We start from the raw sequence: 24477 nt of genomic DNA, 5'->3' as shown, positions 1-24477 counted from the left end.
CTCTATTTATTATTACAGTTCAGCTACTGCTATCATCAGATATCAAAAACTTCTAATTTATAAAACATGGCTCTGTCTCAGTACTAAAAGCTATGCCAAATCCGGTTTTTAGTACTGACACAGAACTTTCTTTTATTAGTTGTAAGTTTTTTTATGTCTGATGACTGCAGTAGCTGAAACATTGTGAGAAATAAAGAAATTTTAATCAGCAATCTAGATGGTTTTATTCACAAAGATCACAGACATTTCAAGTACCTGTATCCAGTCATCAACTAATAATATCGTAACTTGAAAATTTCTTGCCAATTAAAACTTCCTGCCTGACTGAGACTCTAATCCAGAACCTTGCCTTTTGCCAACTGTGCTCTTAACAACTAAGTTATCCAGGCAAGACATGTGATCTGCCCTCCTAGCTTCCACTCTGCCAGTACCTTTCACCTATTTTCCAAACTGCACAGAAGTTCTTCTCTGTACCTTGCAAGACTAACACCCCTGGAGAAAAGGATACTATGAATAAATAATTTTAGCCACAGTATCTGGGATTGTTTCCAGGATGAAGCTTCCACTCTGCAGTTGAACGAGCAAGTTGGCTTTATGGCTTTTTTCAGTGGAATTATTCCTCCCCCCCCCCCCCCCCCTTACCCCCCATGAGGATGTTTCCCCCCAGAATATAGATCAAACAGTAATTGTGTTATAGAAGCATTAGCCTAAATTATGAGGTTTTTACATACTTCTACTGTAAACAGTTTAGTTATTTAGTGCTGGAAAGTGCAATTATAGCTTTTAAGTAACAGTAGAAAGGAATTTTGTGAACACTCATATAGGAAGCCTTGCAAAAGTTGATGCATTTATGCTCCACCCATTTAGAACAGTGATATATGCAAAGGTGGACGTTCTCTTCCCTGGTCACTGGAACATAAAAACCAAGGGATTGTAAAACTTGTGCAAATGGGTCCATATGTTGTAACTAGATTGCTGACTTTCAGTCATGAATTATGACACAAAGCACAATAAAATTATTCTTGATAAAACGAGGTGCTGATTTCCTGTGTAGAAAGTACTTACCAGAGGTAGTGCATCCATCAGACATTCTGTGGCACAATGGGCGATGCATTCTACTACAGTGATAGAGGTCACACGGGTCACATATTTTTGAAAGTTTAACACGAAATAAGAAAATAGTGTTAGTAAGAACTGATTGTTACAGTAACGTCTATAGTAATATACTCTTTTAGTAACTGTTGGAGAGCTCAATTTCTATTTACTTCTTTAGTTGTAACTAAAGTAGTAATGCCTTTTTATTAAAGAAGTAAGGCATTTCTGCACACTGCTGGCATGTGCATTATGTTCCTTCTTGGAAAATACTGATTGTCGGCAGGCGTTACTGCATCACCTTTTGCATAATTTATGTTCATCACTATAATTTTAGAAGCTAGAAAGGATTATTAAATTGAATTATTAAAATTGGAAAACCTAAATGCTGTTGTACTAATTAATGATAAGTTTTATGTATTATGAAAAAGAAATGTGCTATTAATGGATGAATCTGTTGTTAACTCTGCCATCTACAGCTACCAATGCCCATTGTTGGTTGGTGACATGTATTAATTTAAGTGCCAGTTTGAGAACTACCAGCAACATGGAGGCAGCCAAGAAATGTTCAAAAACATACCATAAAATGAAAAAGAGCAGTTTGCTGGAATAATGAAAAAATACATAACTACTATTGAATCTAAAAAGCACAATGTTAACAGGCTGAAAAGGATGCTTGGGAAAAAAATCTATGACAAGTACAATGCAGAAGCTCCTACACAAAAATCAAAGAGCAGCTTAAAGTAATTTGGAAGGACATGAAAGCAGAAGCAAAGAAAATGAAAGCTAAATGTAATTGAGAACAATTTCAAACTGGTGGTGGAGTAGGTGAGATGAAAATTGATAATATAAGCCAGATGCTTGTTGATATAATGCCACAAGTTTTTGAGGGTATAGCCAGAGTTAACGACATGACACATCTGGAGATAATGTGATTCTTTCAAGCAACTTTAATGATTATAACTGCTCTGAAGGTAGCAATGAAACTGCTGATGGTGGATAGTCATGAACCTCAGTCTGCATTCTCTGGTGGTAGCTTGTCAGAAGATGTGCCCAGCAAAAGAGGGAGAGAACATGCAGTTGTAGTGAAGAACTGAGAGTTGTTGAAAAAAGCAGATGAGCTTCATTCCTTAAAACTGCATTTAATAGGAAAGGAATACAATGCAAAAATGTCATTAATAGAAAGACAAAGAGAAATCATGGAAGAAGAGCATACCCTTAAAATGGAAATTATAAATAAGTTCAATGAACTGTGGATGAAGCCCGACCAACAGGCATTACGGGCATTGATCAAAAATGGAAGTGCATTGAGAATGGCTAGTTTCTAGCTGAAATCTAGATCTGCCAATAAATTTTAAAATGGGTGGCTGATAGCTGAAATCTATTATTTACAATTCCCGCACTTGTTTGGTTTAAATCACATTGTTTTAGTGAGAATTTGTAAACGTTTCTTCCAAACAGTGACTGCTCACTCTATTACACATCAGGTAGCAATATGGGCTCTATTGTAGTGCCGTTTGACTCCTTTGTGGGCTCAGAACATCGGCGTCATAAGGTGATTCCAGAAAGCGTATCCATTATCTGCGACAAGCAACCCACCACACTGTCCATTTTCAAATTCTGCAGAAACTCTACAATTGTCCTAAATGCGGTCAATGGCTTACCACATTCAAAATCTTCATATTGCCATCACAGATGATTTGCGTATTGATAGAAAAGAGACTCTTGCAATTTCTGTATAGTTCTGCTTGTGCTCCATAAGGATGAAGTATGGGTATATGTACACAACCTGTGTCCCCTATGACATTTGGGAATCCTCCAGTTTAATAGAATTCCCTTTTGTTCTTTGATATATTTTCTTGGCTCTGTGCTAAGGACAATTACAGTGGCGTTAAGGCAATTAAAATGTTTATTACCGTGTTGAAAGCTCTTTCACCAGAAGTACAATGGATATTAATAAGAGCCATTGCTATGATTTTATAAGTACCTGTGTGAAAAATTCACAGTCCCCAAAGAAGTTGCAGCCTAGGAAACAAGGCATGGTTCCTGTCAAAATCATGCTGCAGTAACGGCTCCACTATACCAAGCAGCAACTCAAAAGATTCCTTACAAAATCCAAACCCCTCTTTGAAATCACTGTCGCTATACATCAAAAATGGGTCTCTTCTTTCCATTACAGCCCTCATTCATGGGATGTTCACCTCTTTCTGTATCTCCATATATTCTTCATTGTCCAGGTAATCCATAGAATTCGATACTTGAAACACAGAACTCAAAGTTTGCACCTTACACTCTTACTTTACTCATACTACTGCCTAGGAGTAAATTTTGCCCTTATTTCCTCTTTAAGTTACTAATGTAATAGTGTACTCTTCAATGGTGCTCTCCACCAGTAATGAAGTAAATAGATTTACTTTGGAAGTAAATGAAAAATTACTCCTGCAGTAATTCACACCTTTAGTTCAGTACTATCGACTGGAAGTCACTGATTTCCTTCTCTGTTAGTAAGTTATCACTTTAGTTTCACTTACTCCTGGTTGGTGCTCACCATCCTTAGTCTGAGAAATGGACATCAGAGGATAAATGCATTTACTTTGTGAACAAACAATTCACTTGTTTGGAAAGCATTGCTAGTAGTGAAGGTATCACCACACGTCCACAGTACAATGAGGTGTAGAATGATTAGGCTATATGGAGAGATATAAATTTTGTACAACGTGCAGGTGACACAAATGTAAGGGCTGTGATGTTTGTTAGTGAAAACTAACTTAAGTGTCTGAAACAGACTTGCTTCATCTTCATGTAAGATGATGAAACAGCAAAACTTTTAAAAAAATAAGGATCTTAGCTAGACAGTACAAAGATAAAAACACTATTTCTAATAAAGTAAGGAGTGTGTGGTTACATTAACTACATCTACATCTACAACTAGAAAACATCTTTTTGAATGTGACATGTGTGAATAGTGATCAAAAATGTAAGTGTATGTAAACAGCAAGGAAAACACAATACTATTCTATTTCTGATTGGTGTGGCAAAGTTTTGCGATTATAAATTAGTTCTCGTGTAAGAAGAATGTCGATTTGTTTACCAAATAAGTTAAAATAGTTTTTTTTTGTTAGATTTGAATCAGCGATCTATAGACATCGATGTATAAAATTTGACGGTTTACCACTCTAACGCACCTGAGCTACTGAATAATTGAGATGTAGTTATGTAAAATGGCAATTTCTGTTAGCAGTTTAATTTCATTGAATGATGCTATCCTTCATTATGACAATGGGAGAACATATCTCGGAAATAAGTTGATGTTAACTTGAGAGTGCAAAACACTTTTAATTAAGTTAGTGAACTTGTGTGTCCACATGGTGGCAATTTTCCATTACAGTCCAACCACATTTTATGCATCTTCTCATTCTCGGGAACACTCAAAAACAACTTTTCATGAGTTTTTGTAGGCGTATTTGTACAGTATGGCACTACATACCATTTGTAACCCATTTTCCTAAACGTAAGTTCCAAAACAAGACATCATTGTGAACTTGCATTATGACAGTAGGAGCAGCAAGCTAATCAGTAATGTTACAGGCATCACATGACATGAAAGGAGCGTTTTTGCGGCCATTTTAAATTATTTGAATCTCAGTTCCATTTTTATAAAAGAATCCTTAAATTCAAGAGGAAAAAAGCATGTTAGGAACATAAATGACATAATTAATCATTTAAGACAATTTCCAGACAACAGCAAAAACCCTATTGAAGGCTTTTGAGAGATCACAAAAATCCCACCTGGAAACATTTTTTTGTTAATGGGCTTCCAAAACTTCATTATTAAAGGAAAATATTGCTTGTTGTGTAACAAAACCAGCATAAAATGAAACCCATATTGACTGTTGTTGAAGATATTGTGGAAGTTGAGGTGGCTGACAATCAATTTGTGCACAAGTTTTCAAGAATTTTTGAAATGACAGTTAGAAGAGAAACTGGGTGATAGTTAGTGACACTTTTTGTCATCATTTTTGAAGAGGTGTATCACTACATCTAGTTTTAGTCTATCGGGAACAATTCCTTCTTGCAAAGATGCCTTGAACACATTATATAAGACTGGACTTATATATATTTACAACAATATTTCAATATTTTACTAGAAATATTGTTCACACCAACAGACATTTAATTTTAAATGACTTGATTATTCTTTCAGTATCATTTAATGTAACCAGAGGTAACGATATCCGTGGGTTCAGTTAATGAAAGGAAGATTGCATTCCACCAGAAGGAATGGCCAACCAAGAACAAGATCGGTGGTTAGTACATTGAATGACCTTGCCAAAATGGAAATCTGAGAGGCAGTTATGGAGAACAGAATGAGACAGAGTTGTAGTCTATTGTGCAATTTATTGAATCTCCACATAGAGCAAGCAGTAAATGTGTTATTTAAGGACATATGGAGAGGACAGCAGAATGGAAGCTAGGAGGGCAGACATTGTTTCTTGCCTGGAAAGAGAAATTTAAAAAAGGATTAAAAGTTCAGAAAGAAGAAATAAATACTTCAAGTCTTGCCAGTGACACTGTAATTCTGTTAGAGTTGGGAAAAATATATGGAAGATCAATTGATTGGAATGGACATCATCTTGAAAAGAGATTAATGGAGGAACAGCAACAAAAATAAAACAAAGGAAATGGAGTGAAGTTGAGTTACATCAAGTGATGCTGAAGGCTTTATATTAATAAATGAGACACTAAAAGTGGTAGACAAGTTTTGCTATTTGGACAGTAAAATAAATGATTATGGCAGAAGTAATGAGGTTATAAATTACAGACCAGCACTAGAAAGAAAAACTTTCTGAAAAAGAGAAATGCAAAGTCATTGGATAGGTAGTGATAACATTTTCCCCTCTCCTCCCTCCCCCTGCCACCACCAACGTAAGATTCAGAGAGCACACAAATGTAAGTGAGAATTGTAAATCTGTATTTAGTGCACACCTGCAAAACTACAATCTCTTAACATCAGCAACATTGAGGAATCTTTGAAGTTACTGCTTAGGATGAATAAGGGGAAGAGTAATGGAGACTCCAGAAGATATTGAGATTTATACCACCTTCTAACAGCGAGCAAAATATACAATCAGTGAACAAATGGACCTTAGAAATAAAAATTGCCTAGCCTGTTTGAGACATTCAAACTAGTGTACAATAAGTACAACTTTCATGTACATAAACTCCTGTTGAGATGTACAAAACCCATTCACGACTACTGGGGATAAAATGGAGTATCATGATCAATAATTTACTGCTGACTAGTTACTCTTTGATGCACATACATCTTAAATAGTTATTTTTGCTCGACATTGATTGACTTCAACATGAATAACAGTAATGAATCTCCTTATATCTGTGGTAGTAAGGTTCTGGCAGAATATAAGTAATTTAGGCACCAAGAGCACCACTCACCGATTAGAACTACTGACAGTGCAGCTACATAGCTTTGTGTGTTTGGCAGGGGGTGGGGGTGGGGGGGGGGGGGGGAGGCGGGTTCAGTACATGTGTGCTTCTTCTGTTCAGTGAGTAGTGTTTTTTCACTGCTAAGTTATTAACAAACCTACCAATGTCATTAATAATAACTATCTGTCTATATCCGAATCCCGCTCAAGCTACTGCCGGGTCTGGGTGCTGACGAGTCCTCTCCATTTGGCTCGGTCCTCCCACCACTTTTCTTCCTCCACCACCGTGTTCTTGGGTGCCCTCTAGGTCTTTTCCCATCCATCTTTAGTTCTTCCATAATTTTGGGGAGTCTCTGCCCATGCATCCTCTTAACATGCCCATACCATCTTAATCTCTTTCTTTCAATTTCTTCTCTCATACTTTCTTGTTTGAGGTCCTTTCTAATCTCTACATTCCTTACTCTGTCCATTCTTGTTTTTCCCTTAACTACTCTGAGAAATTTCATTTCCCCTGCTTGCAGTCTGCTCCAGTCCCTTTCTGTCATTGTCCATGTTTCTCCTCCATAGGTGACAACAGGGATGTAATAATTCTAATACATAAGGAGTTTTGCTCTTTCTGAAACCTCATTATTCCAAATCAGATGTTTTATTGTTTGGTAGAAATTGCCTCCCTTCTGTAACCTCCTATTAATTTCGTTAGTTATTCTTCCATCCCTAGATATTTCACTCCCTAAATAAGTGAAACTTTCTACCACTTTGAGGGGTTCTCCATTCAGGGTAATATTTCCATTGATTCCTTTCTCTCTTCCAAATACCATTACTTCACTCTTATCTTTATTTATTTTTAATCCATACCTTTCCATTATTTCCTTCCATGCATCAAGTTGTAACTGTACCTCTACCTCTTTATCACTCCATATTACCATATCATCTGCAAAAATCATCTTTTTGTCTTTTTCTTTTACTATATGTTTAACTGCCCTATTCATTCCCTCCATCACAACATTAAAAAGCACAGGAGATAGAATACTTCCTTGTTTAAGTCCTTGTCTTATTTCGAAGTATTCAGAGTTCCCCAATGGTGTTCTAATTCTACAATTATGGCCTCTGTACATTGTCTTTATAACATTAATGCATCCATCTTCTATATCTATCTTCTTCAGTTCTTCCTAGAGTCTTTCCCTGTCAACTGAGTCATAGGCCTTTTCTATGTCTATAAAAACCATTATCATCCTTTTGTTATACTCCCAACTTTTTTCCATCAGTTGACGGATAGAAAATATCAGGTCGATCGTGCTCCTTCCTTTTCTAAACCCATGCTGTTCTTCACTCAGCTCCTTTTCTATCTTTTCACTTATTCGATTTAGTAAAATTCTTTCAAAAATCTTGGCTGTATGACTCATGAGGGTTATTCCTCTGTAGTTTTTACAAAGACTTTTATTGCCTTTGTTGAAGATGGGAACAATGTCTCCTATTCTCCAGTTGTCAGGTATTTTACTATTTCTCCACACGCTTGATAGTACTCTATACAGCCACTGCATTCCCACTGGACCTGCTGCTCTTATCATGTCCACTGATACTGCATCAGGTCCTGGGGCTTTCCCCCAATTCATCTTCTTCACAGCTTTTTCCATTTCTTCCCATGTAATTTGTCCTAATTCTGCTTCCCAACTTCTCTCAATTTCTCCATTATTTGTTGTTTCCTCATGTACCTGCTACTCAGTGGTTAACAGCTTCTTAAAATTTTCCTTCCGGAGATCTTTTTTATTCCCTGGATCTTCAATAATGGTACCGTCCTCTGTTTCCATCTTTACTGGTACTTCAGAAGCTTTCCTTTTATTTTTCATCATTTTATAGAACTCTTCCACGCCTTTTTCTTTGCTGTTTCCACTATTTCTTTGCACTTCTTCTTTTCCTCTATATATCTTTTATGGTCTTCATCATTTTTAGTTTTCCACCATTTTCTCCATGCTCCATTTTTTCTTCTAACTGCTTGGATTGTGGTATCATCCCACCAACTTGTCTGTCTTATTTTTTCCTTTCCAGATGTTCTGCCACATACGTTTTGTGCTGCTTCGACTAAAGTGTCTTTGAATAAACTCCATTCTTTTCCTACATAGCAGAAAACTTCTTTTGGAATATTTTGTGTTATTAATTCTCTGTACTTCTCAACACATTCACTCTCCTTCAATTTTCAATCCCGTATCCTCATCACTTTCTTCTGTTTTCTATTTTTCACACACTGATTCATTTTCCATTGTCCCACCAGTAATCTATAGTCTCCATCTGCACTCACACTTGGAATTACCTTCACATTTGTTACTTTCTCTCCCCATTCCCTATCTACTAGAATATAATCAATTACACTCTTTGTTCTTCCATCCCAACTGTATCTGGTGATAACATGACTTTCTCTCTTCATAAACCAGCTGTTTGCTATTTTCATTCCATTCCTCTGGCACAAATCCAGGAGTCTTTCCCCTTCTTCATTTCTGCTTCCATATCCAAAACATCCCAATACTTGCTCAAATCCCTTTCTGTCTTTGGCTACCTGTGCATTAAAATATCCCATCACTATATTAGCACTCTCTATATGGTTTTCTAACACATTTTCAAAGTCCATCATTTCTTCTTCACTACATCCCACTTGAGGTGCATAAATCTGGATTACTTTTAGTGTTTCTTTTTGGAATTTCGGGTTTAAGATTATGATCCTGTCTGATATATATCTCACATTTTCAATACAGCTTTGTACATTCTCATTCACCATCACTGCCACACCATTTCTTCCAGACCTGTTATTCCCACTCCAGTACAGTTTTCCTCCTCCTCTCAAATTCTTCTCACCTTTTCCCTTCCACTTTGTTTCGCTTAATCCCAATATATCTAACTTCCTCTGTCATTTCTTCCATTTTTCCATTGAGGGTTAATATATTAAGGGTGCCAATATTTAGTTTATTTTTTAGTCCAGTTGGTTTCATCTTCTTGTACTGATAAATATCATCAGGTCTCCCATCATTTACACCAGTACTTGGAGAAGCAGTGGGGTCAAATCCTGAATGGTTTATTCGGAGGCTCGTCTGTGTTTTGAAAGCAATATATGAAGACTTTCCTACTGGCTTGCTAGGCCTAACGCAAGGAAGGATTTTCTGTTGGGGTTGTCTCCCTTAGCCTTTGGAGTTTATCCTCTGCCACAAGGCAGTGTTTCCCTTCTCATTTAATCCCCAGAAAGGAGGGTTGCCTCATCTGCCAGCTATGCCGTTCCGAAGTCTTCCTTCTCCGCCGTCACTGCCATTAAGGTCTTCACCTGTAACCCTGGGCATGGGTTCCGTGTTACACCCCAAGGGATTGGGTCGCTGCCTGAACTCAGCCATCCAGCACTCCGGCCTACTGAATTGTAGGATGCCCACCCCCGCGATGTGGACGCACCAGACAGGAATTACATATGACTATATTATCATCAAGAGTAATACAGTGCTACAGGAACATTATTTTTAACCTTTGTTTGTGGCATAATATGACATCAAATCTTGTCACATGTGAATGTTAACAAACTGCAAAAATTGGTATACATACTGTTAATCTCATGTTTGTCTCAGTATGTTCTATTATGCCTTTGTAACTGCTCAAAAGTGGCACAAATATTGAAAAAGTGAAATAAAAACATAGCTGAAAGTGAACATGATGTCATTTGAAAACTTTATGGAAGCTGTGAACCAATGTTATACGAAAGCATCATCTTTATCTTTATCATCCAAATTCATGTATTAGGTTCAAGGAAACTGTTTCAGTGTCAGCTTCTTAGCCCCATCATTTCCCTAACCCCTTGGGTATATAATGCAAAGCTTTCTTAGTACAACTGCCCTGTTGCATTCTGTCTACCTGTTCCTTCCATTTCTGCTTATGTACGTTTATTTATTTATTTTTTACTGCCAGTATTTTAAGCTCTTTTCTAATTTCTTATTTTCCCAATAGATATTCTACTTTATAAGTTTAACTGATGTGAGGAATTTCATTCCTGATGTCACAATTCGATTTACATCTAGATTAGTTGCTATCAAGCATCAGATGTGTAAGTAACAATGGAACAGCAAGTCTTTTATTGATTTTCAGTGTATAGTGTCCTTTTTACTGTTCCACAGACACCTTGAAATTTTACATTCTTATTCCATATTTCCTTGTAATAATCAAAAGATATGACACATCCCAGGTAGTGAATATGACTTTACTTGCTCAATTATTTTGTTTTCTATCAATATTTTTTGATCACACCTGTTGTTTTCATTGGAATGTCATTATATTTCTCTTTATTGTATATTTTTAGTTTTAAATTTTGACAGATTTGGTTTAATTTAAAAATATTTATTTGTAGCCCTCCTCCTGGTCGTCAGTATTCTTCAATGTTCTTATATAATAGTCCATATCTAGTGTGTATACGCAGGAGAGCCAAAGAAACTGGTACACCTGTCAATATCATTTAAGACCCCTTTGGCCACGCTGAAGTGCTGCAACATGATGTGGCATGCACTTGACTAAATGTCTGAAGATAGGCCCAATAATGTTCATGTCTATGGAGTTTGGTGACCAGCACAAGTGTTTAAACTCAAAAGAATGTTGCTGGAGCCACTATGCAGCAATTCTGGACATGTGGGGTGTTGCATGTCCTGCTGGAATTCCCCCAATCCATCGGAATGTACAATGGAAATGAACGGATGCAGGTGATCAGACAGGATGCTTACATGCATATACATATCAGGGGTCCCATATCACTCCAACTGTGCATGCCACAAACCATTACAGAGCCTTCGCCAGTTTGAACAGTCCCCTGCTGATGTGCAGGGTCCATGGATTCATGAGGTTGTCTCCAAACCCGTACACATCGAGCCACTTGATACAATTTGAAACGAGACTTGTCTGACCAGGCAACATGTTTCCAGTCATCTACAGTACAATGTCGGTGTTGATGGGCACAGGCCAGGTGTAAAGCTTTGTGCCATGCAGTCATCAAGGGTACATGAGTGGGCCTTCAGCTCTGAAAGCCCATCTTGATGATGGTTCGTTGAATGGTTCACCTGCTGTGACTTGCTGATGGCCCGACTTTGAAACCTGCAGCAATTCGTGGAAGGGTTGCACTTCTGTCATGTTGAACAATTCTCTTCAGTCGTCACTGGTCCTGTTCTTGCAGGATCTTTTTCTCCCTGCAGTGGTGTTGGAGGTCTGATGTTTTACCAGATTCCTGATATTTATGGTACCCTTGTGAAAGGGTCATACGGGAAAATTGCCACTTCATCACTACATTGGAGATACTGTGCCCCATTGCATGTGAGCACACACTAATACCACATTCAGCCTCGCTTAAATCTTGATAACCTGCCATTGTAGCACTGTAACTGATCTAAAAACTGTACCAGACAGTTGTTGTCTCATATTTTGGCAATATAATTTAACTGAATAGATAAAAAAATCTACTTACCATGTGGCACCAGGAAACACACAAAAATAATGTTTTAGGTATGCAAGCTTTCGGAGCCAGTGGCTCCTTCTTCTGGCAGAAGGGTTGAAGGGAAAGGAAGAGTGGTCAAGGAAAAGGACTGGAGAGGTTTAAGAAAAAGGGGAAAGTTCAGGAAACTCACCCAGAACCCCAGGTCAGAGGAGACTTATGGGGTAGGACGAGAAGGACAGACTGATTGTTGGGGACTGTTCAAGACGAGATATGAAAACCTGAGTGCTTAAAGGTGGAAGACAGTGTAATATGCTAAAACATCATTAACAAGTTAATATGAGTGAAAAGTTAAGTGCATTGTATTTGATAGAGGTGGGAGAGGCAAAGAGAAAAATAGACAGGTCAGAAAATGAAAGATATAGAAAACTAAAATGGAGCGAAGAAAGTAGTAGTCACTGTGAAGAAATGCTGAGACAGAAAAAATTAATTTAAATTAAGGCCAGGCGGGTGGAGACAACCAAGAACATGTTGTATCGCTAGCTCCCACCTGCGGAGTTCTGAGTAACTGGTGTCTATGGGGAAGAATCCAGATGGCACATGTGGTGAAACAGTCACCAAGGTCATGACTGTCATGTTGTAGAGCATGCTCTGCAACAGGATATTTTGTGTTGCCAGTATACACCCTCAGCCTATGCCCATATAATTCTAACTGATAACTTGGTGATAGTAATCCTGATGTAAAAGGCCAAACAGTGTTTACATTACAGCTGGTATATGACCTGCGTCATTTCACAGGTGGCTTTGATGGTATAGGTGGTGGTAGGAGGGTGCCTAGGACAAGTCCTGCTGGAGGGACAGTCAGAGGGGTAGGAGTCATAGGGTTTGGAGATGGATGCAGAAGAGACCAGGATAACACTGAGTGACAAACAATGTGTTCTGAAGTTGTTTTTGAAGGGATTAGCAGTATCAGGATTAGATATGGTGGTCCAGGAAATCCACATTTGAACTAGGTTGGTGGGGTGAATACGTCCAGTGAAGGCTGAGGTGAGAATGGTAGTGTATTCCTGTAAAAAGCATGCATCCAAACAAATATGTATGCCTCAAGTGCCAAGGCTGTATGGGAGAGAGTGTTTGACAAGGAAAGGATGGCAACTGTCAAAATGTAGGTATTGTTGTTTATTAGTAGGTTTAATGTGGACAGAAATGTGTTGGTGAGGTTGAGCTTAACTTCAGGAAAGAGGCATGGGATTCAGAAAAGGACTAAGTGAAATTTAATTGGCAGAAGGTATTTAGCAATTCCAGGAATTTTAACAGGTCAGTCTCACCATGATTCCATATGGCAAAGATGTCAAAGTCTTTCCTTCTTGTCCCATCCAGTAATTCTCCCCTGTCCTGAAGTTCTGGGTATGTTTTCCAAACTCTACCCCTTTTCTAAACCTCTCCCATCCTTTTCCATGAGAGAGAGAGAGAGAGAGAGAGAAAGAGAGAGAGAGTTGCATATTTGCCTTGGTGTATTAGTAAAATTAATTGGTGAATCTACTATGTGTGTCATCAGTTCATGTGATAGAAAATTCATAAAATATGACCATTACTTATGTACTGAAGCCAAGTCATCATAGATACGCGTAAATAATTGAAAATTGTTTTCCTCTCAATAAAGCATTGTCCTGTCACAGGAGTCCTGCCATTTCTTCCAGATGCTTCAGAATCAGAAGAATTATCAACATCTGTTGAAGGATGAATAGAGTCAAGTGTCACAATTCTTGAAATATATGGTTTAGGACTGATGATTCATCATACTTTATAAGTCATTGCAGATTTCACTACCAAAAAATTATTCTTATGGTAATTTTTTTTCTATCTCTAAACTTTCTTCTTATGTCCAAGTGGATGACATGTCAATTTACTTGCAAAATTGAAATTACTGCAAAGTGTGAAGAATGGGACAATCAAGAGACCACTATTTACTGTAGTAACAATTCTGAAGCACAGCCAAAAATGTAAAGAAAAGTTGAAAACATCAACAGGAGACCCCAACACAGGAACCTTAGTGTAAACATATACGAAACTGTCCATAGCACTCAGAAGCTGAGCTGACAGCATAAATAGACATGTCAGCACCTGAGGAATAGTTTGTTAATGTATCCGCACTTGTTAAAAGGTTAAATGACAATGTTGCAATTTGGGCTTTATTTCCCTGCCAAAAATACTTCTGTAAATTAGTCTCTACTTTATTAGCGGTTTTCATGGAAAAGAGACATTGCATTTCATTTCAGGCCGGCGCAGCACAAATTGGAATGTCACTTCATCCGTCAACATTAAAAGAGCATCAGATGCCAAGCCTTAAGGATCTCACAGCATTTTCCTTATTTTGGGCAACAAATGTTCTCACAGCCATTCTACCACAAATTATTGCTGTATGGTTGTGTTACCTGGAAACTAAAAAACATGACTCAGTGAAGAGCAATAGTCAGCTTAATAGTTCAAATGTTACAAAAAGAAAATCAGGTCCAAAGGGCAGAAAGCATGACATTCGTAGTACAGAGCCTGAAAGAAGGAAGCATGACAAAGGAATTAAGGAAAAGAAAAATGCCAATATGAAAAAGATCACTAATACAGAAACTAAAAACAAGAAGAAAGCTTAATGAATCCTCTACAATGAAATATGATAAAATGTATTGTTTCAGTTTGCAGTTTAAATAGTATTTGAATTATGCCTAAAGAGCTAAAAACAATAATAAAAATTTATACTGAGCTTACCAATGAATTTATGTCATCAGAAAACATTTATGTACGCAACAGACACTATGACTGCAAGAATATATGATAAAACAATGAAATAGACTTTTTTTGTAAAGGACAGATGGAATAAAAGTAAGAAGACAAACCAAAAGTAATTAAATGAATTTCTCTTATGCAGGATTTTATATTAAAAGAAAAAATTGCTTACACAAGATACCTGTCCGATGCTCCTTCCCAGTACATCCTACTCCAGTCCCATCACAGAGAAATCTACCTATACTTTGTTGTTTTGCTTGTAAAAAGTGATCTGCCATCAGCAGATCCTCAAATTTGCAGCTGCTGTGGAAATATATATTTTAATACCCCCACCACAAGACATAGATATGGAAGAAGGTGAGCTGGTGTAAGTCTTGCAGCAAAGTAGTGCAGTCAGCTGTCACAGACATCATGCACAAAGCATTGTATGGGCAGAACCATGGACCTAGGTGTTTAACCGTCAGTGGCAGTAGACCAGGCCTGTCAGTGCTTACACCTACATCAATTAATATGGTCCTGTCCCTTTTCTTGTGTCCAGTGTTTCCTCATATTTAGTTGTCCTTGCAATAGTCACACTTGCATTTATCTCCATGCATTTCTCAATGTGGTGTTCTGACACTCTGCTCCTCTGTAGAATTACTCACACATTGAGTTTTTGACCTCTCTTCCAGGATTCAAATCCCTAGCTTATAGTCGAACCACCATTATCTTGTATAGTTATATTTATGCTGACAGTTACAGTTTCACAGCACTGTCACACCTGTGCAGAAACAAAATTTGCAACATAGGATGTTCTTATTCATGTGATGCTTTTATTTTATTTTTTTCGTCATAGTGTTAAATTGTGACCACCATGTACCTGGCATTTTTGCAATGCTGGCAGGAGCAGTTATGCCTCCAGAAGCCGCAGCGAAAGCCACAACAGGAACAGATGCAAGAGCTGCTCAAACACAATACATAATTGCTCTGCTCTCATGCGGTGCCAGTGGCACACCTGGTGCCTGCAGTGAAACCTTCTTCCCCACTGATGAGTCTTCAGAAAAGTGTGACAGGTGCCTGCTCTGGTTCTTGTTGTACTGCCAGTTAAGGTGTATCATCTGTCCAGCTTATACAGACGCCTTGTTACCATCCAGCATGCATGGTTGTATGAGCTCACACAAAATTTGAAGTGCTCTACCAAGGCCAGGAAATTTAACTTTGAGGAACCCTGTCAGCTGCTCATGCAGTATTTTGGACATCAAACACATGTGGTAGTGGCATGGTTGCAATTTACACATCACCATTAGTGCCCTGGACAGATCTAAGTGGCCTGGAAAGTCTTTCATGAAAGTGTTGATTTGAGTGTCCCCAATGTGCTACCTTGTACAAGGACTCACTAATGAGGGATTATTATTGTCTGGTTATCATCTGATCCAAAAGTCTAATTCAGGTACTGCCCTTATCTAACATTTCTACAGCCGAAGTTGTCCAGAATGCTGAACCACATGAACTTATGGCGGCAGTGAAAAGGGAATTACTTTCTGACAATTGGCAAATGGTAAAGTTAGATACAGATGATAAACAATACCCATTGCCTCAGGGTTGGCCAAGCAACTGTGGCTTTTGCTGAGCCACCATGTGGTGACACCACTGATGAATCATGTGCAATGATTTCACAGTAATATCCAACATTGCTTCCCTCTAGTCCTTCTCCAGTTGTTATGTGGTGCATATTAGGCAGGAGTGGCCAAATGAAAAGACCATGTTTGGGGTGTGCTGCAAAGTGTGCCAATTGGCAATGGTTTGTCACAGTGAGTGAACTGCAGGACAGCCACAGAGACCCCAGTGTTTTCTCTGGATTTGGAGGGCGTCCTGACATCCCACAAGCATTGCTCCAGTGTATTATGCTAATATTGGTCACGAATGAGTGATCAATAGTGTTTCAGGTAGATACAGGTGCAATGGCCTGCCTAATTAATTTAGACATGTACAGGCTCTTGGGCTGACCTAAATTGCAATGGCCATGTCAAGTTGACTCTTACAGTAAACAGTGTATACCACTGAGGCAGTAATTCTTTGCTTTAGCATGTTATCAGAATCTGAAATAGAATCTTACATTGTTACAGTGAAACTCCTATTTTACGTTTCAAGCAGTCCAGACTTTAAAAAAATGCAAAACTGAGGGAAATGTTTAAAAAAAAACCTCAAAATATGAGCAAAAACACATATAATTGGCATATATGATTAAAAATCACAATCCTCTCCAATACATTGTATAAAATCTGTATAGGTGAAGGAAATTAAATGTACAATACCATTTTTATACAGTAATTTGTGCTAATGAACTTCATCAGTGTGTAGCAGCAAGTAAAACCTCATCAAAAAGATTGCAATTAATGTCTAGGTACAAGATAATCAAGCCATTTTCTGACATACTACAACCACAAATTACACATCAAAACATGCATTTTTGAGAGATCTTTCCTTTGTCTTCACCCAGAAAAAAAGAAAAATTGAAGAATGTAGTGAATTAAATCAAAAATATCACAGCAGCTAAGTGGTTAAACCATAGGGATAAATGTGGACATCTGCTTAATGACAAATTTTGTCACCATTGCCATTACTGTTTAACCCTTTAACTGTTCTGGACGTGTTAACGTGCACACCTTTGTATCTGTCCCTGTGTGCTCTGAAGGTTTTTACGTGCACCACCAGTCCTTCCACTTGGTACTCTGAACGCGTCTACGCATAGACACATTCAAAGTATGACATAGAAGGACTGGCGGCGCACATAAACACTTTCAGAGCACACAAAGACAGGTACAAAGGTGCACACATTAACATGTTCAGAGCAGTTAAAAGGTTAATGCTTTTCTTACAAGACACACTTCAGATGCTTGTCACCATCAAAGTGTTATTTTAAGCTCAATGAGAGAAACAGAAAAGTGGAAAAATGAGTTTACTTCCACAGCTGATGTTACAAGCTTATTAGAAGTCAGCTCAGTGAATTACTGTATACTGAGTAAAATGTAAATTTGAAAGAAACTCAGGCACTACAGTTTCGTTTCTTGCCTTCTATCACTGCTGCCAATTTTTATGATCTACAGTGTGCAGTGCAAAGTATGTATGTGAGTAGTCTATGTAGTTGTTACAACTGTATCGTGTCAGATTTGAACACAAAAGTCTTTAAAATGTGTTATCACAAAACCCTTGTTCTACTTCCATGTGACATATGTGCCATAGCACATCATCTGCACAAAAAGTATATTTTCAGGACTTCACAATATGCTTTCACCCCTGCCTGCACCCCAGTCATTGAAGGGCCACTCCCCCTCTTCACATATCCAGCAGGCAAGCTCATTTTACATGTGTTAGTGTGGTGGGCGCACTGGCTGTTGGGTGACTTTACAACTCACCAGCCAATTAAAGATCACTAGCTGGAAATGGATGATGTTTCCTTGATTATGACAGAACACACTCTTCAAGACTCAGTGTTTGAATGCAAGAGGTTGATAGTTGATATTATTGCTGAATACAATGCATCATAAATACAAGCAAAAGTAAGAGACTGAGTTATAAGTGGCACAAGAAAAGTTGGCGGCTGGTTCCCTTTGTCATGTATTGGCCAGGTCCAGAACTCTTCTCACCAACTGCCTTGTTTCTCCATTGCTGCTGTAACCTAGCTGTAGTTCTACTATAATTGCATGGTGAAGCTAAACATTCAAAGTTGTGCTGGCAATGTTGGTTGTGGATTACATCAGCATTTTGTCTCTCACCTCTGCAACAACCTAAAATATTCCCTCTACTCCGCCACCACCCACGGTGCGAACCATCTGTCTTTTGTGCCACATATAATGTCTTCAATCACATCAAGTGTCAATAAGAAGAAAATGGGATGAAGTCAAGCAAGAAATCAAGTAAGAACTTAGAATTGAGGTAAACTTTACTAGGAAGAAACGTAAAATTGTGCAATTTTTAGCATTTATATCTTGGATTTTTCGTAAGAGCTACGAATTTACAGTGTAGAAATTTGAAAAGCATAAAATTAGAGAAAATAAAGTCAAAGTTCCACTGTAGTTGTTAATTCTCTGTTGATACAGAATATTTTTGGGTTAGATATGTTTTCTGTGTTTGGCTCCCAGATGGAGGCCAAAGTACATTTAGTCTCTCAGTCATCCCTTTTCAAGATCTGAACTTTTAACTATGGTTATACAAGCAATAGTTAGTGAATACCTTAATTCAGGCATAAAGGCATGCATTTCCATTGTTATGACAGCAATACCTAAATTTGGTTCCCTCCCCCCCCCCCCCCCCCCCCCTCCTTCCCCATTTCCAAATTCAGTAGGCTACCCCTCTGGTGGTAATTCAGAAGCCAGATAGCACCATGCAACTCTGGTGATTTTAAACAGACAGTCAACACACAGTGTGTCGCAGGCTCATGAGAGGTGGAATCCAAAATTTTCAGGACTGGTACTGCCATCTGGAAAGCAGGAGTAGTAGATCTTTGCACCACTAGGTGGTGACAGCTGTGCATCTGATGAGTCAGTGTGTGGAATGGCATTCAACTGAGAGGACGTGTTGCATGTCCACAGTGATTTCCGCAATACTCTGTGTTGTGTGGCGATTTTATGATGGATCCCCAAACAGAACAGCGCATGTGTATAAAATTCTGTGCAAATCTCAGGAAAAGTGCTACAGAGACCCTTGCAATGATTCAGCAAGTGTTTGGGGGACAGAGCATGAGCCGTACACATGTGTTTGATTGGCATGCTTGGTTCGGGGCTGGTCATACAGACATAAAAGATGATGCTCACACTGGAAGGTCCATTAGCCACACAATGCCAGATATTTTTGCAAAACTTCAACAATTGGTTTGTGTCGATCGACATCGAACCATTCAGGACCTTGCGGATGAAGTGGGTATTGGTTGTGGGACATGTCAACGAATGTTGACTGAATTGGGCATGTATCGTGTTACTGCAAAATTTGTGCCAAGAATCTTGACTGCCGATCAGAAGGTGTGCATGGACCTTTGTCAGACTGCATCTGATGATCCATCCTTCTTGTCACCGGTTATCACCAGCGACTGAGAGCTGGATTTATGGTTATGACCCAGAGACAAAGCAACAATCGTCCCAGTGGAAGAGCTCAAGCTCTGCAAGACCCAAAAAAGTGAGACAGGTGAAGAGCAAAGTGAAAAGTATGATCATCGTTTTCTTTGGTACGAAGGGAATTGTGCACAAAGAATTCATCCCACCCAACCAAAAAGTGAATTCTGCATACTACTGTGAAGTTTTGCGATGGCTCCATGAAAATGTACGATGACAATGGCCCTAAGGCGTCAAGGGAACTGGCTGCTGCATCATGACAGTGCACCCTGTTACACGTCCTTGCTCACCAGGATCTTTTTGGCGACAAACAACATGGCAGTTGTACCCCACCCACCATACTCGCAAGATTTGGCTCCTTGCGACTTCGCTCTATTCCCAAAACCTAAACTCAAGTTGAAAGGCTGTTGGTTCGACACTCTAGAGAGGACTCAAGAAGCATCACTGGCAGTGATAAACACCCTCAAAGAACAGGACTTCCAGAAAATGTTTGACCAGTGGCAGAAGTGCTGGGACCAGTGTGTACCTGCGGATGAGAACTACTTCAAGGGTGATGGCGGCCATTAGTCCAAAGGTAACGTTTTCAACAGATGGCAGCATCAGTCCCAAAAAATTTGGATAGCACCTCATACACAATTCCATGGCTGGAGGAGCTGGTAAAGTTGTCAGGGGGCAGTATTTTTCACACATTGATTTGCACAATGCACGCACGCAGTTGCTATTGGTTGCTGCTTCACAGAGTTTCTCAGTGCACCACCTGTTAGCATTGCCAGTTTAATTGTGGTCCCCTTGTAATTTTGTCTGTGCCTGTAACTTATGAACAATATTTGGCGCTGCTGCTTCAGGGCATTACCTGTTGTATCAACTATGTCACCGACATCTGGGTCATGGACTCCACGCACAAGAATCATGTATGGAACCTGCAGGTAGTTGTCCAATACGGTCTTTGTTGCAAACTGGAAAATATAATTTTTTCCCTAAAGGTGCGTTCTGTGGACATGTGCGTAGCAAAGGTGGTCTTGTTGCTATGGACAAGCATGTCAAATTCATCATCAGCCTGTTGTTGCTCACAAACATGAAGGAGCTACAGCCCTTTTCCTGAACAAGACTGCTTATTACGCTAAGCTCATCCCTAGGTGATGCATGTCTGCTGGTCTCTCACCCAGCTTCACCAAAAGGAAATCAAAATCATCTGGTCCTTGAGCTGCCGATAGTGTTTTCAGTCTGCCAAGCAGTGTTTGTGCTTGACTCCCTTGTTTGGCCTCTTTTATGCTGGGTGAGCCATTAACCCTGTCCTGTGACATGTCCCAGTATGGCATTGATCCTGTTGCACCAGAACCCAGGTGGCACCAAGCAGCCCCTTGCTTCCATGTTGAAGACACTTCCAGTGGCACAGTGTAATTATTCATAGGTGGAGAAGGAGGTGCTGGCTTTCATTTTCAGGGTTAAAAAGTTCACTGACCACAAGGCACTGATTTCACTATTCAGGCCTCATTCCAAGCTACTGGATAGGACTGCCCACTGTTTTGCAGAGGTGGGCACTATTTGTGAGTAATTATTGCTATGACATTCTTTACTGGTCCTTCACCCAGTATGATGATGATGATGATGATGATGATGATGATAATTCTGTGAGACTCAATGGCTTGGTGCAAGTCTTTCAACTTCAGCGACTTGAGCATCCTTAACCTGCCCCAGTTATACAATCCAGAAAAAAGACACCTACAGTTTAACTTGGAATCCAAATAATGTGTCGTTTCTGGTGACTGCTCACATCACTGAGCGGTGAAGGCTAGATTAGGAAGCAGACTGTAAAATCTGTAATCTAACCAAGATTCAATCCCACCAACTCATGGTTTCCAAGCATATGCTTTACCAACATGTTAATGTGGATATACAATTGTGGTTGCCACCAGGACCCAATCCAGAGTCTAACCAACAGGGGGCTCCGATTTTTGCATTGTGTGGTACCTTGCAGTAGACATGCATCAATTTTTCTTTGATAATGTCCGAAGTTGCAGCCGCCGTGTCCATCAAACTGCTTTTCTGGAAAATCATTTCAGCAGTCCACACGGGGTGGCTCAAGTGCCCTCGACTGAGAGTGGAGTCAGCGTGGCTTATGTTTTTCCTTCTGTGGAACAGCACCTGAACATGAATGAGGGGTCCTCACATTGCCACAGAGGAGCAAAGTTACCAAATGGTTGATTGCCAGCATTGCATCCTAAAGTACTCATGTTGTGCCATGCATTGCACTGGGGCACATCTCGTATGAAGGCTTCAGCATGGCATAATATCGACTGGCTGGCTGTCAATCACGACATTGAACATCCCATGCATGCTTGCACAACCTGTGAACAGGGTCGTATCCCCTTGGCCAGTACCAGGGTAGTGCCAGGATGGGGGCCCCTTTTTTTGGGAACCATGTGGCTGTTCATAGTGGATGCGGTATCCAGTTTCCTGTGTGTTGTCAGACTTTCTTCCAGGATGTTGACCACCACCATTCATGCATTGTTAGTAATTTTATTATCAAGGGCTCTCCCCACTCCCTCAGACCTTTGTCTCTGACAAAAGTTGGCAATTTGTGGGAGCTTTTTGCATTTGCAGTGGTATCCAGCATGTGACTACTGGTTCATTTCACCCAGCTTCTAACTCTGAGATGGAGCACTTTGTGCTGACCCGTCATGCCAATCAGTTATGTCCATGATATCATGGACCTGTGTCACCGCCATCTCTGCACCAGCCAGGTGATGGGGGTCAGTGACAATGTTGTTCTGGCAGGAGGCTCCTAATTGTGGCAGTATGTGTACCTACTGTGACCCCCCAGCATGCCGTCCATTGTCCTACTTTCACCCATAGAATAGGCTGTCAGTGCCAATTGCTCCCCCCACTCCAGCTGCAATGTCCATGGATTTGGAATTGGTGCCCTCCCATTCCCACTCACCTGTAGATGAGCCCTCAGCCACACCGAAAGGAGGCAGACCAGCCTTTACACCAGCCTCCACAATCTGTTGCCCTCTGGAGATGGACCAGCTGCTACAGCTGCCTATGCAGTCTGCTGCTGCTCCATAAGTATCATATGCATTGGCATTGTCAATTCTGGGGTTGATTTGCTACCAGTTTTATGATGGAGGTTGCAGCACAAAGCTAACTATTCTAGGCCCTACATGGTTTTTTCAGAGTACGAATTTAGTATCTCCACCAGTGGACAATGATACAGATAAGCTGGAATGAGTCTCGCACCAGTGTAGTGTGGCAAGCTGTAATGAATGGTGAGCTCATTGCATTGTATCAGCAGAACTGTTGAGCTTACCTGTTGGTGGTGATAGGTCAGGCCCATCAGTACTTCCCCTAAAATCAACTAACTTGGGCCTGGCGCTAATCTCAGTTCATACTTTTTCTCTGCAAGTTTAGCTGTCCATTCGCTCATACTAATCACATCTGTGTTTCTCTCCATGCACGTCCCTGTGTGGTGCTGAGACACCACTCTGCTGCTTCCACATGGATTGGCTCTCATGATGAGATTTCATTCCCCCTTCCAGGGTTCAGTTCCCTAGTTTGTAGTCAAGCCACAGTTTGAGTCGTAACACGATGTCCTGTGGCTGCATGAAAAGCATTATTCAACATGGTGGCATTGTTGTGAGGGTTCCTCCAAGCCCTAATCTGTATGTGTCAGTCATCCACTGCAGTAGTAGCCCTTGGGTGGCCTGAGCAAGGCATGTCCTCAACAGTTTCTGTCTCTGTATCTCCTACATGTCCAAACAATATCACTTTGGTCCACTCTGAGACGCCTGAACACTTACCTTGTTGAGAGCCCTTCCTGACACAAAGTAACTTTGGGGACATGATTGAACTGCAGTATTGATCATATAGGCATGGTTGAACTACAAACAACATGAGCTGTGTACCTCCTTCCTGGTGGAATGACTGGAACTGATCAGCTGTCAGACCCCCTCTGTCTAATAGGGGCTGCCCATGCATGGTTGTTTATATCTTTGTGCGGGTTTAGTGACATCTATCAACAGCCAAAGGGACCATGTCTGTGATACAATATCTACAGTCAACATCTGTCTTCTATAGTTCTGGGAACCAGAGTGATGCAAAACTTTTTTTGATGTGTGTAGACTGAGCGAACATGGCTCACTACCTTTTGGCTGCTTTTGGGTGTAAACTTGTAACACGGACATTCACTATCATTACATTATTGATGTTGGGATATGAAATGTGGACTTGGTAACCATTTTCTCTGTTTTAAAGACAATAAACTAATTTTAAATTTTAGACATTTTTTCAGTCGATAGTCTAAGTAATTTTCCGCTACTGCCCATGGACTGGAGTTATATGGCAATATCGTGGTAGATATTCTGTTGAATTTTCATCAATGCTGCTTTTGTCAGCCAAGCCAGTATGCTGATTTCAATAAGTTTTTCAGTGGTATGAGATGAAATTATGGCAGTTCTCATTGGTTTTTCTTGGTAAAGGAACATTTGCTTTGGTGACACCAACAGCCTATAGGAAATGGGGTACCAGCAGTGTCAAAGCACAATAGTGATGCAGCATAGAGATAAAATTTCCATACTATTTATTAGTAAGCACATATACATAACACATGTTAGCATTATGAGCATACAGAGCA

The 24477-nt window shown here is 39.7% G+C and overlaps 1 protein-coding gene across 2 annotated transcripts in view; it reads left to right on the top strand.

Annotated features, from left to right (window-relative positions):
- The window catches only part of LOC126356107 (transmembrane 6 superfamily member 1-like), a 110447-nt gene extending 95553 nt beyond the window's left edge, over positions 1-14894 (top strand). For both annotated transcript variants that reach the window (XM_050006806.1, XM_050006807.1), the window contains exon 6: positions 14256-14894. In XM_050006806.1, the coding sequence (XP_049862763.1) occupies positions 14256-14624 (369 nt within the window). In that variant the 3' untranslated portion in view covers positions 14625-14894. The remainder of the gene's footprint in view (positions 1-14255) is intronic.
- The last annotated feature ends 9583 nt before the right edge of the window (positions 14895-24477 follow it).

This window comes from Schistocerca gregaria, chromosome 3 (genome assembly GCF_023897955.1).
Source record: "Schistocerca gregaria isolate iqSchGreg1 chromosome 3, iqSchGreg1.2, whole genome shotgun sequence".
NCBI lineage: Eukaryota > Metazoa > Arthropoda > Insecta > Orthoptera > Acrididae > Schistocerca > Schistocerca gregaria.
Note: the sequence above shows the minus strand (reverse complement) of the source record. Positions and strands in the feature narration are given on the sequence as shown.